This window comes from Lepidochelys kempii, chromosome 27 (genome assembly GCF_965140265.1).
Source record: "Lepidochelys kempii isolate rLepKem1 chromosome 27, rLepKem1.hap2, whole genome shotgun sequence".
Taxonomy (NCBI): domain Eukaryota; kingdom Metazoa; phylum Chordata; order Testudines; family Cheloniidae; genus Lepidochelys; species Lepidochelys kempii.
Window position 1 is genome coordinate 5,187,779 of NC_133282.1, and position 15,719 is coordinate 5,203,497.

The 15,719-nt window shown below is 55.6% G+C and overlaps 1 protein-coding gene across 2 annotated transcripts in view; it reads left to right on the top strand.

Annotated features, from left to right (window-relative positions):
- Positions 1 to 15,719, top strand: part of PLCD3 (phospholipase C delta 3) — a 57,332-nt gene that overhangs the window by 17,502 nt on the left and 24,111 nt on the right. Inside the window, exons 1-3 of one of the 2 annotated variants that reach the window (XM_073326243.1) lie at positions 2,581 to 2,768; positions 11,056 to 11,217; positions 14,895 to 15,123. In XM_073326243.1, coding sequence (XP_073182344.1) covers positions 2,693 to 2,768; positions 11,056 to 11,217; positions 14,895 to 15,123 — 467 coding nt within the window. In that variant the 5' untranslated portion in view covers positions 2,581 to 2,692. Of the gene's footprint in view, positions 1 to 2,580; positions 2,769 to 11,055; positions 11,218 to 14,894; positions 15,124 to 15,719 lie in introns of those variants that run through there. The other variant, XM_073326242.1, reaches the window with a different exon arrangement.

A 15,719-nucleotide genomic window follows, 5' to 3' on the forward strand; every position in this document is an offset into this window, starting at 1 on the left:
GTCCTGAGTCTGCTACTGAGCTCTCCTGTGATCTTGGAATAGTCCCTTCCCCCAGCACCTTTGTCTGGTCTAATTTGGTTGTAAGCTGTTCAAGGCAGGGACAGCCTCTTTGTATGTGTACATATAGATCCCAGCATCCTGGAGACCTCTAGATGTTACTGTAATAATTCAGACAGATGCCTCCCTCTTATTAATATGCTGAGGTGACTAGTGGTCAGTGTTGTCATCCTGTGATGGGATCCCTGGGGTACAACCTGGAACTGGGGTACCGCTGTGCCTCCTTTACTCTCCAGCCTGGGCTGACTCACAGTGCTTTGCTCGTGACAAGCAACAAGCCCCTCCAGGCGCTGTGATCACTCAGCACCACAGCATATGGAGCCCCACACTCAGCTAGATTGCATGAATGCTCCGAAAACCGCTCATGAATCACACAGAGAAAGGCACCAGCCAATTCTCTCGAGCCTGGCACCCAGGAATAGACTGTCTTTCCCTGGTCAGAAGCCTGATGTTCATTACCCAGTCCGCCCCTCCCTCCATGCGGAAAGGACACATACTAGCCTTTGTATCTGAGCTAAGATTTCCCAAGTACTTCCACCAAAACACACTGCTTTAGGTAAAATATAAAACAGATTTATTAACTACAGAACCATCGATTTTAAGTGATTATAGGTGATAGGCACTAAAGGTCAGAGATAGTTAACACAGAAAATAAAAGGTAAGCACACAGTCTAAATCTTAAACCTTATTACAGTAGGCAGTATTTGGATCAAGCAGTTTTATCACTCCATGGAATGTTGTAGGTAGGTTACAGTTCTTAATACACAAGCTTCCCCTTTAGGCCTGGGACAAGTCTCCTCAGTTCAAGTCTTTGTCTTCCCAGTATTCTTGTTGCTTCCAGCATTAGTGGGTGAAGAGAAAGGTAAAAGCATGATGCCACTGTCCCTTACTTTACCTCCTCAGTCCAGCTGCCTGGAAAACACTAGCCCAAGACATGTCCTGGTGGGCTTTGCTGAGTCACAGAGTTGAGCAACCCCCCCGCCCGCCCGCCCGCCCTTGTGCGATGCTTGTGCAGCTTTCTTACAGCATTGTAAATCCCTTCTTTACAACTCCCCTGCTGACTAATGGTCATTTAACACCCTCCTGGGAGTGGATCCTCTCTGTTGTCACTGGGGAACTGACAGTGGATGATTCTCAAACTTACTACATTTCTGTATTTCTGTAACAACCATATGGCACAATCTCATAACTTCATACACACTAAGGATATACATATTTGGACAGAACAATGGGTTTCAACAGATCATGACCTTTCCTATGATATCTTCTATGACATGCTTTGTATGAAATATATCATAATTATATGACAGGGGAGAATATGGGGGGTCCAGGGTGCTGCTTTGAGGTACAGAGTGCTATGGGGAAACCAAGGCACAGAGCAGAGAAATGACTTGCCCAAGGTAAGCTGATGGCAGTCAGAATTAAAACTCAGGCGTGCCAGCTCCCAGTACCATAATCTATTCACAGCCTCTTCACTGGGCTGGTGTTAGATATTTACTTTGTCCAGTATTACAGTTCAGTCCAGGAGTGAACGGGTTAACGGTCACACACTGGGCTGCTAAGGGGAGGCCTTGTCAGCTGCTTTCTGATTGGCTAGAAGGGCTTGGGAACAGCACAAGTAAGGTAGCCTGAGGCAGCCTGTGGGCCACATTCAGGGCCAGGGTTACACAGGGGCCAAGGAACCTGAAGGTGCAGGGAGGTGCCTGGTGGGGTTTGCAAAAGTTAGTCCCCGTGTTTGCAGACCCAGCATTGCAAAACAAGATTGCGGAGAGACGACAGAGGGTCTCTGAAGCTAACAGCTGCTCCATTGGCTTTCTGGGTATACCCAGATGCCCTTATCTGGGGAGCTGTTTATAACTAGCTGGGACAGTCCAGCAGTATTTTTAGAGTCTCCCATCGCGGCTCTGGCCGTGTTCAGAACAGCAGCTCCACCTGTCACCACCTGACCTCTGGGGAGCCGGGAGCCGGGAGCCAGAGCGGCTGGAGAAATGGGCTGGCTTCCAATCCGCGTGGCCTGCTGGACCCATCATCAAACTCCTCCAGAATTCTCTGTACCCAAATCCTGCCCCGCCCAGGGAAATGCTGTGGTTTACTGCATAGGAAGAAGAGCCGGGCTTGGGGATGGGGCCGTGGATTCAACAGCCTTTGACCCCCCCCCACGTAGCAAGAGTGGTGGAGCAGCAGTAGCCACAGAGGGACGTGGAGCCTTTTCCATTGCACAAGCTGTAGGGTAGGAATCCAGCCCCCAGAGCTCCTTCACCCAGGCTCCTGGACTGGAATCAGGTGCAGGGACTTGCGGTAGACATTTGCAATCCTTCCCCCAGCATGGTCGCTGGAGGGCCCTTGCCTCGGCAGTGCTGATTTGCGTTGCTATTTCTCCCTCATAGAATTTTTTTGCATCTGTTCCCAAGGGGATAAAACTGCCCCGGAGAACACTGAGCAGGGCTGAGCCAGAGCTGCCAGGAACAATCTGGATCAGAGGGGAGCCCTTATGTAAAGCTCCCCCACCAAGCTGGCCCAGTAAATTCCTCTTGAAGGCAAAGAGCAAAGGGATGCTGGCAGGGGAAGCAGAGCTGGAAGCTGGAGCAGAAGTAAGGAGCCGTGTCCTCTCCCAGTGGAGCTGGCTGCTGGAGGAATGTGCAGGATCAACACAGAGCCCGTGTTTAGACAGGAGGCGCTGAGTGTTTTTGGACAGCGAGAGATGGTGTCAGGTGAGGAGAGGACAGCGAAAGTGGGGAGGCCAGAGCCCAGGTGTCCAGAGGTACAAGCCAGGCCAGTCCCCTGCAGCAGGCCTGGCTCAGCCTCGGGATGGCCCAGCATCCTCACACCCTTCATCTCTCCCCTCTCGGGGCTGGGGCCAGCTTGGGCAGTGCCCCGGGAGAGCCAGCGGCCAAATCCTGTTGCTCTTGGTTTGCCAGAACTGCCGCTGCCGTGCTCACGGGCAGGGCAGAGCCGGCTCTGTGTGTAAGTGCGAACGGCCCAGCGCGGGAGGGGCCAGGGAACGATGGCCTGGATGTGCCCTGGGTGGTGAGTCTGTGCCAGAGGCAGGGACAGGGATAGCCATGGGGGCTGTCACAGCACTGGGGTGTCTGAGTGCTGGGCTGGAGCTGGCCTCCTAAATTAACCCTTCAAAGACTGTAGGCCTCAGAATAATCCTTTGCCCTTGGCTAGCCCCTTTTCAGGGAGGATTTCAGGCACTGCAGATTGGTGAGTCACGCAGGAGTGAAGGCTCAGGTGTGGCCGGGAGCTGGGTATTGTTCCTGTTTTGCAGATGGGCGAAGGGGGCCAAAAGAGTAAAGTGATCTGCCCTGTGTCCCTGGGGGGAGTGCCTTGCAGTGGGGGAGGAAGTCCTGGGTGCGAGGGGCTGCGGCGCTGCCTGGGCCCTGTGGGCATGGCTGGGATGACGTTTGCAGCCTCTGGCAGGTCTAGACCCTGGGCTGCAGTTTCCCTCTGTTGGCATCAGTGCTGAATGCGGCCCCCCTCTCTGCTAGCACCACAAGCCAAGCCCACTCGGGGGAGGAGCTGGAGTGACAGTTTTTTCGTAAGTCTCCACGAGGACTGGAGCTTTCAGCATTTGCAGTGAAGGGGAGGGAGCAGCGTAGTGAAGCACAGGCCTGAATATCACTCAGGACGCCTGGGTTCTATTCCTGGCTCTGCTCCTGCCTCTCTGTGTGACCTTGGTCAAGTCACTGCACCCCTCTTTGTCTCAGTTTCCCCATCTAGGAACGGGGGATAATAATGACCTGCCTCCCAGGAGAGGAGTGAGGGTTAGTTAACTTGTGTGCGTAAGGTGCTTTGGAGTCCCTGTGACAGAGCTAACTCAGTGCTGAGTAGGGGGGTCAGTCTGGGCCTGGCTGGGAAGCAGAGCTGGGAATTACGCCTGGCCGGTGAGTTTCCAGCCTGGTTCTTGCACTGGTTTAAACCCTTGTCAAGCTCCTTAGTGTGCTCGGAAAGCATGGGGTGGAGCCCCTGGGCAGGCTGCTCTTGCTCGGCTCTGCAAAGTGCAACCGCGGAGAAGGGTCTGAAGGTAACACGGGAGAGGGATGCTCTGGGGACACAAACAGGAGCTGGCTCAGGAGGCACCGCTTGGCCAGATGTGAATCAGTGTGGAACTCACAACACTGACCAGGGGCAGGCTCAGCGCTCCAGTGAGCCAGGGGCAAAGATTGCTCAACCCTCCAGGGCTGAATCTAGGAACTGCGATCACGATCACGGAGTAAACTCCAAAAGTGGCCAGAGGTGCTTTCCTTGCTCTGGAAATGGAGAGCGGAGGGGTTTTTGTGGGCTGGGAGGGGAGCAGGGACTGCCCCCCAAAGCCACTGTAAGAGACCAAGGGTAGATAATTGGGGTGTGGGGCATGCTGTGGATCTCAGAGAGCCTGACCCAGTTCCCACTGAGATCAACAGGAGTCTTTCCCCTGGCTTCCAGGGGAGCTGGATCAGGCCCTTATGCTGCTGGCCTCTGTTCTGCCACCATTGGATGGCACCTGGGGTTTTCCAGCTGCCTCCAGCGGATGCGTCCAGAGGGCTGCTTGAAACAGGACTCTACGGGGCCAGGAACGGAAGGCGTCTGCTCCGCTTTAATCATCACAGGTTAAGTAGTTTTGTTTCTTCCCTGTTCCTGCCTTCAGTCAGCCCAAGCATTGGCAGAGGCCCGTAATCTGGACTCTGACACATTTCCCCACTGGGAGCCTGAGCCCTTCAAGTGAATGGAAGTGTTTCCATGGAGTGGGAGCAGGGTCAGAGTGAGTCAGTCTCTCTCTTGCTTTCATTCTCGTGTCCAGCAGTGTGGGCCTTGCCGAGTGCGCTGGGCGAGGCAGGGGTGGGGCTGGGGGCAGCCGTGTGCCTGGGCCTTTCTGATCAGTGCACTCGTTCATCAAAAGGCTTCGGAACCTTGGCACATGAAAAGGGACCCTGTAATCTGGGCAGTGTCGGGCCCGGGGGGAGATTCGTTCATGTTTCCATTCCATGAGGGAGAAATCACGTACAAGAAGCAATGGAAACTGAGTTTACTCCCCATTTCTGGCTATTTCCCTGACAAGCCAGTGGATGGATTTTCCATGGCCTTTGAATTTCCATATAGTTTGATGAGTTTAAGAGACATTGGGCCTGGTACTCCTCTCCCTTCCCCCAGTTTTACCCCTGGGTAACTCCATTGGCTCAGTGCAGTGCCTCCCTCTCTATGCCTGCGTCAAAGGAGAATTAAACCCACCAGTCAGAGAACAATCCTCTGTTCCAAACCACTTCCTTGCCCTGTGCTGTTTGCAGCAGCAGGTGACTGCAGCAGGGAGGAACTGCAGAGCCAAGCTTACTTCTCACCATGCATGTGGCTTGTTTGTGTCTTGCCTTTCGCTCTGCATAGACAGGGAAACTAGGCTGGCAGTGTTTCTAGCCAGTTTCACTTCCTTCTTCCCCTGCTAGGGCAGAGAGCTGGGTCACGTTCCACAGGGGAAGGTTTAAGACTGGGAATCTCATCGGAGCCTGAGGGAGTTTGGTGCCCAAATCCCAGTGAAATTCCCTGCCCATCTTGGATGCTCTGCTGATCCCAGAAAAAACTCTCCCTTCCCCCAAATAAAATCTGTAGTAGCTTTTGTAACCCTTTAAAAAATGTATCTGAGAATTAAATGTGGGGCTTAAAACTAGCACCTCTTTAGCTCCGTGCCTGAGTGCCTGGAGCATTTAGTAGGTCCGAATAAATCCCTGGGTGAGTTTAGGTCCTAAATCAGGCCATTGCCTAGTGATGAGTTTCAGACCAGATTATAGCTGGATGCTGTTGCATCCCCTGCTGCTCTGGGGGGCTTCGACACAGCCAGTAATTTGATTTACTTACTGCGATTACATGTCCTTTACTGCACAACACCCTCCTTCGGACACCCACCCAGAGCCAGCGGCTGTCTTGCCTACTGGACGTGGGATAGACAAGAGCAGCCTGGAGCATCAGATACACTCTCCTCCGAGTCTTTGGCCTCAATGTCGGGATCACACCGAGGCTAAGAGGCTAAGATCCTGCCCTTTCCCACTGGGAGGGACCTCGGCCCTGCGTTTGGGATGGAGGATGTTCTGCAAGTCCATAGCAATGACTTGGGTGGACGTGTGCTCCACAGCGACCTTGGGACTCAGCTGCACCGGGTGTTCCCTAGTTAAAGGTACCAGCGCTTTGAACTTCACCAGCATCCTGCTGCGGTGGGTATCCAAGTGCTTCTCAAACAGCCTGACCGCCCCCGTGGGAGGCCACGGCCCCCTGCCCGTAGCATGGGCTCCTGGAGAGGCTGAGCTCCTGGGGGTAGCAGCAGATGCTCAGCCCACCTGAAAAGTGCTGGTTGCTGGTGTCTGAAAATCTGGCCCTGACCTGTGGGTGCGGGGCCCTGGGAGATGTGGCCCAAGCGCACGCAGTGACAGACACAGGAATAGAACCCAGGCGTCCGAGCACCCACTGCCCCCGCCTGCTAACTTGCCATGCTGCTTCCTTTGTTATATTTTACTAGCTCCCATTCTAACCTTCCCTGAGATCGTGCTGGGAACATGTACCCCTTTTATTGAGACCCCTCCCGGGAAGATTGCAGGTCGGCATTGGACTGTCGAGGAGAGCGGCCCCCAGGGAAAGGTTCAAGGCAAGCTCTGCTCAGAAGTGCGTGTCCCTCGCTGTGGTTTGCGGGAGGCTGACGCTTTGTTGGCTGCTCTCCAGGGCGTGGATTGGTCGGGCAGGCAGGATATTTACAGCCGAAGCCCAGCCTGCGCTGTGTTTACATCTAGAAACCCTCACAGCTGCCAGCTCCCTCCGTGCTTTGCTTGCAACATGGATATTTGCTCGCAACATAGATATTTGCTCCAGACAGGCTTGAGTTGAATGGCACTGTGATTGCAAACGGCATGATGCCAAGGAGACCGAGGGGTGCGGCATGAACTCTTACTCCGGGCTCTTCATGTCCCGAGAGCGCCCAGCACGCAGGACGGGGTGGGGGACAGAAGTGGTTAAGGCTGCAATTTTCAAAGGTCTCTGCTTTCAAGTGTCTCAGTTTTGGGGAGCCCATCTGGAGGGACTGTACATTGTCCGACTGGACACTTGGCCTAAGTGATCAGACAAGCCATTGCCAGAGCCGAGCGTGGAACCTGCGTCTCCCGACGCCCAGCGTGGGGCGCTGGACCCTGGGTCATGCTGCCGACGCCCCACCTGTGTTGCCCAGTGTCCTGGGAACTGTCTGCGTCCGGCACCGTTCGAGTGAGCAGAGAGCTGCAAGGTCCATGCAGCTGCATTTGTCTTGACTCAGCCATTTCAGCCTTGGGATGTGGTGGGATCGCAGCCACTTGCCGTCAAGACGGGGCGTCTCTTTCTAACCGATGTGCGTTCACTCCGCAGAAGTTCTGGGCGGGGTGCAGGAATGCCTGGGGCAGGCAGGAGTGCAGACCGGGAGATTGTAATGCTCCCTTGGGGCCTGACCGTCTAGGAATCCCTGAACAGTCCGGGCCCAGGGGTTCTGTTCACAGCTCCCGCTCTGCACAGGTGCATTTGAATCCGGGAGAATCTGGACTGCTGGTGCTGAAGACAGAGGAGTCTGGGTTGCTTTCCTCATGCGGTGCAATGCACACTGGGATCTTCCCCCCAGAGACCTGGGAAGATCGGGGGGGGCTTGTACACTCTGCGGGAGACGAACTCTCTCAGGATGTGGCTATGGCCTGACATCTGCCCACAAACAGGGCCAAAACAAACGCACAGCGTGCCCCTCCACCTCCCAAGCTCTTCCCTCGAGCGCCCGCACAGAGGGGAATGCTGAGCCAAGGGCGCCCTCAGCATTGTTACAATGGCCTCTCAGGCTGCACTTGGCACGCCACGATCTCAGAGCACCTCTGCTCAGATAATCTCCCAGGCAATGCAGCGCGGCCTGCTCCATGCTGATCGTCAGCTGGGGTCCGAAATCAATCTACCCTCCTCCCATTGGATATTTGTTTGGATTAGTTGAGTTGGCCCCTTTGGTCATTCTTCAGATGCCTTTACATAACGTCACAACACAGAGCATCCTGGCCAATGCCCGTGCTTGGCTTAACCACAACCCCCCGGGCAGCTCTGAGAGGAGACGCGCTCCTGGGCTGGCGGGCAAGGCACAAAGCTCTGTCGGAAACAGATTCGGACACTATTCTTAACGTTGACCGAGGGAAACGCTTTTCCACACAACAGTTATTTAGCCTGTGGAACTCACTGCCACAGAAACCCCTGATGCCAGGAACATCGCAAGATTCAAAAGAGGCTTGGATATTTCCATGGATACCAGAAAATCATGAGTTATCCTAATTATTGCTAGCAAAAATTCTGGCAGGGATATTAACCCTCCTGCTTCAGAGCTTGAGCCAGTCTCTCTTAGAATCCCAAGGGCTTCATCCCCAGGGCCGAAGCCTGAGCCCCACTACCCGGGGCCAAAGCCCAAGGGCTTCAGCCCTGAGTGAGGGGATGGGACTCAGGTTACAGGCCTGGGGAAGAAGCCCTTGGGATTCGGCTTTGCCGCCCTTCCACCCCGCCAGGAGCAGTGGGGCTCTGGCTTTGGCTCTGGCCCCCCTGCCTGCAGTGGCAGGGCTCAGGCTTTGTTCTCCCGTCCTGGGGTCGTGTAGCAATTTTTGTTGTCAGAAGGGGGTCATGGTGCAAGGAAGTTTGAGACCCCTGTTGTAGAGAAAGGGACTGGACCTGGCCACAGGTGTAAGAGGTGAAATTCCATTGATTTCAGTTGAGATGCAGCCCCTTCGGCATTGGCTGCATGGGAAAGTTGCAGCTGCTTCGCTTCAAGTGGTTTCCAAACCAATGTAGGTGAGAGGAAGAATGGCCCCGTGGCTAGGCCATGAGCCTGGGGCACAATTCCCAGCTCTGCCACAGACTGCCTGCGTAACCATGGGCAAGTTCCTTAACTTCTCTGTGTCTCCCTTCCCCATCTGTACAATGGGGGTCATAGCACTGCCTGACCTCACTGGGGTGTGTGAGGATAAATACCTTAAAGCTTTGAGGGGCTCAGACCCTGTGGTGATGGGGGCCAGGCAAGTCCCTCAGACTAGCAGGTAGCTCCTGGGCAGCTCACCTGTGTGCGCTTATTTCAGTTTAAGAGAAGCTTGTGTCGGTTTCACTTAAACCTCTTCCCAGCGGACGCACACTGCACTGGAAGAGGCTTTTTCCTGCTGAAGCGAGTGTGCGCCCCGAGCTCTGCACTGGTTCCAGTTCACCATGCTGCTCCTGCAACATGCTCATGTTCACAAGGCCTCAGGCGTCAGTGAATTTGGCCCAAGGTATTTAAGGGAGGGAGTGGGGTCTAAGGTGAGAGCAGGGGTCCTAGGAATCAGGACACCTGGGTTCCACTTCCAGTTCTGGGAGGGGAGTGAGGGTTCGAGCCGAAGGACTGGGGATCTGGCTCCATTCTTGGTTCTGGGAGGGGAGTGAGGGTTCGAGCCGAAGGACTGGGGATCTGGCTCCATTCTTGGTTCTGGGAGGGGAGTGAGGGTTCGAGCCGAAGGACTGGGGATCTGGCTCCATTCTTGGTTCTGGGAGGGGAGCAGTGTCTAGTAGTTGTAGTAATGGGGGCTGGAAGTTGTTAAGGAAAAGTTAGCACGTGTGACTCCATTTTGGTTTGGGGCCCACCATTGTCTAAAAGCAAACACATCGTACACCAGGAGGAGTGCTCCTTAGATACTGCATTCCTGTGAGAAACCCCCCCTTGTTTCCAGCCTGTCTCGACTCCCAGTTTCTGTTCTTCGTCTGTTCCTAACTCCCTGCCTCCTGGCCTTGATGTGGGCCTCCCATCCTGATAAGAAAAGTTACAGATGCATGGCTTTAGGACCAGCTAATGTAGTTAAAGTCATGGTTTAGCACGGGGAATGTACCTAGCCAGGATAGGTGGTAGATAAGGGAAGGGTTTGTCTATTGGCTAAGGTTTCTGATGCACGAGGGCAACATGCTTTGCTAAAAGGTATATAATCTTTGTATAACCTGCATGCGGGGTCCCCTCCTGATTAGGAGGGGGGCACCACACTCGAGCGTAATAAACTTAGTATCTTTGGGAACTCCGCAGTTGTGGACTTGGTTCGTGTGCCTCAGCCTAGACTCGAACTGTGTGTGACCTGTCAGGTATAATTTGTAACAAAGTCAGGATGCCTGGGTTCTATTTCTGGCTCTGCCATTTACCTGCTGGTTGCCTTGGGTAAGTCACTGCCCCTCTGGGCCTCAGTTTCCACATGGATAACATGGGGAGCTACCTCACAGGGGTGGTGTGAGACTAAAATCCGTACTGTTTATGAAGTGCAGCGAGGTTCTGCTCTGCAAGGTGCTATCGAAGGGCAAAGAGCTGTTAACGCCATTTCTCCTTGACTTGCCTGCCATGGCCCAGCTTCCGATTCACGTTTCTCCTGCAGGAACGTTACCTGGACCCGTCCACTGAGCAACACATGGAGCTTTCTGGGCTGATGCCCACACGATCAGCGAGCCAGGGAGACACACCAAGGGTTGCCATCTCAGTAGCAAACCCTGGCAACGTTCCAGTTGTGTGATGCTCGAGACCATTGTGAGGCCATGTGTGTGTGAGAGATCAGCTGTGGACAACGCGCGTGTGTGTGAGAGAGAGAGCACGAGCGAGTGCAGCTGTGGACAGTGTGGGTGTACGACCTCTACTGTCGTTAGACGAGAATTTCCGTGAGCGCAGGCTGTAGGCACCTGGGTTGGATGGAACGGGAGCCCCCCGCCTTCTAGAGTGGATGCTGCCCATGCCTTTGAGCTGGTGTTTGTGTGTTCGTTGGTTAGGGACATTGGTTCCCTGCAAGGCAGGACAGAACGCTGACTGTGCAGTGGACAGATGCCCCTCACGCTCCTTTCTCACAGGGCCCGGGTCAGCTGGCAAACCTCAGGCACCGGGCGGGCGGGCCAGCTGGCTGCTTGCAGAGTGACACTGCACTGGCAGCCGCGTTACTAGCCTTGCCGCAGAAGTGGTGGCTTTGCGGGACTTGATGGGTTCTTTCCCTTTGCTCCCTGCAGGCCTGACAGATGATGAAGACATCAAGGTGATGCTGAAGGGCTCCTTTCTCTGGAAGATCAAGTCACGCAGACGGAAGACGGAGCGGTTCTACCGCTTGCAGGAGGACGGCTTGACCATCTTGTCTGAGAGCTGCTTTAAACGGGCTCGCTCCAAGCAGATCTGTAAGTCCCAGTGGCTGAGGCTCAGGGGCACAAATACTCCTGGAAACAAGAAATCCAGATCCCGGTTCAGAACCTAGAACCCAACCCACCTCCAACACAGAACCGAGAACCCCTCCCACCCACTGTCCTAGAACCTAACCCCCAACCAATGCAAATTTTACAGCCCAATGCTCCGCCCAATGCATAATGTAGAGCACATAACCTAGAACCTGAGGCCAGAAACTAGAACATAAAACCCCACCCAGCACAGAACCTAGAACCCCCAGCATAAAACCTGGAATCCAGATTCACCCACCCAAGCACAGAACTTAACTGGCTCAAGTCTGGAGCCCTGTAAAATCCAGCTGCATGCCTTCCAGTGTGATGAGCCGAGCAGGTTCTCAGCTCCAGGCTCCTGTTTCTGTTCCTGGCAGGACAGCAGACACGGGTAACAGGTTTAAGGTGCATTTTCATCCTTTACCTCCCAGTCATGAAGGTCCCTCACTCTGCTCAGAAACCCCTCCCTCTCCCCCATCAAAAGCATTGGGTTTGATTTCTGGGTGAACAGAGATATCTCCTCCTCGATCCTGGACATGGTGACCCTAGACACTGCTCTGATGCTTCACAACAGCAACTGCTGTCAGTGTCTCTGTTGGAGACAGCAAATCCTACGCTTACATGGGCTCTGTCTGGCCTGGGATTAGAACGACAGAAATTAGAGATTAAATCATACCCATTATGTCATAGAATCATAGAAGATTAGGGTTAGAAGAGACCTCAGGAGGTCATCTAGTCCAACCCCCTGCTCAAAGCAGGACCAACCCCAACTAAATCATCCCAGCCAGGGCTTTGTCAAGCCGGCCCTTAAAAACCTCTAAGGAAGGAGATTCTACCACCTCCCTAGGGAACCGACTCCAGTGTGTCACCACCCTCCTAGTGAAATAGTGTTTCCTAATATCCAACCTAAACCTCCCCCACTGCAACTTGAGACCATTACTCCTTGTCCTGTCATCTGCTACCACTGAGAAGAGCCGAGCTCCATCCCCTTTGGACCCCCCCCCTTCAGGTAGTTGGAGGCTGCTATCAAATCCCCCCTCACTCTTCTCTTCTGCAGACTAAATAAGCCCAGTTCCCTCAGTTTCTCCTCATAAGTCATGTGCCCCAGCCCCCTGATCATTTTCGTTGCCCTCCGCTGGACTTTCCAATTTGTCCACATCCTTTCTGTAGTGTGGGGCCCAAAACTGGACACAGTACTCCAGATGAGGCCTCACCAATGTCGAATAGAGGGGAACGATCACGTCCCTTGATCTGCTGGCAATGCCCCTACTTATACAGCCCAAAATGCCATTGGCCTTCTTGGCAACAAGGGCACACTGCTGACTCATATCCAGCTTCTCGTCCAGTGTAATCCCCAGCTCCTTTTCTGCAGAACTGCTGCTCACCCAGTTCCCTGCTCCCAGGGCCAGGCCCTTCCCTGCCGAAGTTCCCACACTGCTTTGTTCATCCAGGGCTCCATCTTCCATGTGTCCCCATGGGCCTGTCCCAGGTGCACAAAGTGAAACAGCCAGAGACGCATTTGCAGGCTGACTTGGGTCTGTTAAATGTCTCTCTAGCTCCTCAGATCTTTGTTTTGCTGAATTCCCCCTATGTTACCTGTGCCCTTCTGGTATTAAGACACCCAGAAGAAACACAGCCAATAGGCTAGATCCACTACTGATTCAATAAAATGCTAACGAGAGCCAGAAATAGGATACAGACCCTGGCTCAGCCGCCCGTCACACTCAGCCCGCGGCGGCTCCTCCTACCTCTGCACGCGAGCACTGGGTGTAGTCGGACGCGGCTGACCAGCATCCACCTGCTGACTAAGCTCCTGTCGTCTGTCAGCACCCACTAGCTGGGCCAACATTTCACAAGAGCTCAGCACCCAGCGGGCCGAGTTCTTGTCAAAATCTGGCCGCCTGATGCTGCGAAGTCCTGGGGAGCGGGGGGCGCTCAGCACCTCACAGCATCGTCTCGAGAGAGTCCGCAGAGAGCAGGTGGGAGGAGGACAGTTTGCAAGAGCCCCATAAGATGGCACCCCAGCAGATAGGGTTACGGCCTTCATCTCAGCTGTCTCTGGAGAAGGGCGGCTTGGTGGGTGGGTCTTAAGGCCCCTGCTCCTGGAATGTACCAAGCACGGGCCCTGGCAGGTCCTTACTGAACAGAGCAACGAGGGCTGGGGCCATTCACTCCAAAGAGCTCAGCTCCCAGCGTGTGCCCAGCTCTCCTGAGAGCCCTGGCCACGGCACCGAGCCCGTGGGAACATGCTGCCCGTGGCGCTGCCGTTTGCTGCGCAGGTAAAGGCGTGTCTGCCCTGGATCTGGGGGGAGTCCGCACGCCAGGAGACAGCGGAGCGAGCCAGCACGCTGACCACGGCTGTGCAGCTGTGGTGAGGTGAGCGGCAGGAGGGGCCAGTGCCTGGTCCGATCCTGTACAAGCCCCTAGGCAGGTACTCGGGGTGGCTAACCCCTCCTGCTGCTCGCGCCACCTCAGCTCCACTGCTCTGGGCCCGCTAGCAGGGCTCCCTCCCAGCTCGCTCCCACACGCCCCGAGAGGGCAGGGACACGCCATGAGAGCCGGCGCTGCAGAGCGGAGCTAGACAGGCCAAGCTCGCTGCTGCTGCTGCGGGTGAGTCTCCCCAGACCTCGGAGCTGAGCTGCCAGGTTCGGGCTCCAAACAACGTGGAACCAGCGTGTGCTGTGGAAGGCACACGTTGGCCCGGGGTTGCCCTTTCCAAGGGCTCGGCACGTTGGGAGCCTTGCTGCTTTGACCGTCTGCCCCCGGGATGGGGGCTGGACCCTTGGAAACCTGAGCTCTGCTGCAATCCTGGCTCTGGTTTTACCAGCCTTCATGGCCCCATTTGGGCATGTTCAGATTTCCCTGGCCCTAGAGGCAGGCACCTGTGTAGAGCTGCCCTGAAGGACGAGCTGGAGACACACCAGATCAGGGCTCTCTGAACTCTCCCCGCTTGGTGCTGGAAGCCCTACAGGAACAAGTCCCCCAGGCCAGGTGGGACCCCAGTGGCCAGGCCCAGCTGGGGGTTGGGGATTTGCCTGTAATAAAAATGGGCCAGCAGCGAAGGTGGAGCCAAGCTTTCCCCAGGGGTTGCAGGGCTGGATTGGGGTTGTTGGTTTGGGCCCAGGAGCCCTCAGCTGGCAATGAGATGGAAAATCTCCATCAACTTAGCTGAGCATTTCAGACCCTCAAGCAAGAATTGGCTTGAGTTCCCTGCTAGGGACGGGGAACGGGGCAGAGTTCCTGGGGAGGAGAGGAATGGGGGAAGGGAGACATTCTTGGCTGCGGTTTAGGGAGGGAACAGAACATATGGGACAAGGCCAAGATAATGGGGCGAGGGATGCCAGGGCAGGCTAGTCATTGGTGCATATGTTGGGGGACCCCTTCCCCTCCCTTCCAGCCCCCCGAGCACAGCCATGGAGTGGGGGCTGGAGGGTTTCACTGATCACCTGAAACGTGCCGCTCTGTGATACTCTCTTGGGCTCCATTGGTGGCTGGGCCCCACTGGCCGGTAGGCCGGCTCTCAAGGCCTCTCAGCCGGCTAGAGGGAGGCAGGGAAGAGAGGCCAAAGCCCAGAAGCGAGTGGGCCAGGCACAGCACAGGACTCTGACCGCATCCCCGTTGCTGGGCCTTGTCTCGTGCAGTCCCCATCATGCACATGGACGGCGTGCGGGAGGGCTACCAGTCCGAGGGGCTCCGCAAGCACGGCAGTTTCTTCCCAGAGACGCAGTGCCTCACCATCGTCTTCAAGGGCCGGCGGAAGAACCTGGATCTGGCTGCCCAGAGTGAGGAGGAGGCGAAGAGGTGGGCCCAGGGGCTGAAGAAGCTGATGGCCAAGGTGGAAGCCATGAGCCAGCAAGAGAAGCTTGATCAATATCCTTTCCATTGACCGGCAGGGCTCGGCTCCCCTGTTCCTGGGGTCCATCGCCGCGCATGGGGCTGGGCAGAGCCGCGATGGATGATGGGCGGGGTGGCTCAGGTCTGGGGTTCCAGCCTGCTGTTAGGTGACATGGGGCCGCTGCCCAGGGTCTGTCTCTTTGCACGTAGCCCAAGCAAGCCAGGCCCGACCCCGGCCAGCAGGGTCAATGGCCCTGAGCGCCTGGCCAGAAATGCCCCGTCCTGCAGCACGAGGGCTCCCAGACAATTACTGACCTTACAAACGGGCCCAGCCCTGGCCACAGCTCTTGGAGTGGAAACATGTCTGGGCCAAGCGCACAGGGCAGGCTGCACGGTGACCCTCCAGCCCTGCCCCACACAACTTGCTGGTCCAAGCACGCAGCGTGACTGTCTCATTCGTCTGCCAGGTGGGCTGGAGGGGCGGCATGGCAGAGCTGTCCCCCAGCCCTGTGCCTGGCTACAGGCTGATGCTTGCTGCCCACCTGTGGCTCGCAAAGCCCTAGTGATGTACCAGGAGGAAGCCGGGTGAGGCAGATCAGCCGCGAGGCTAGGAGGCAGGGGCAGGAATCTGT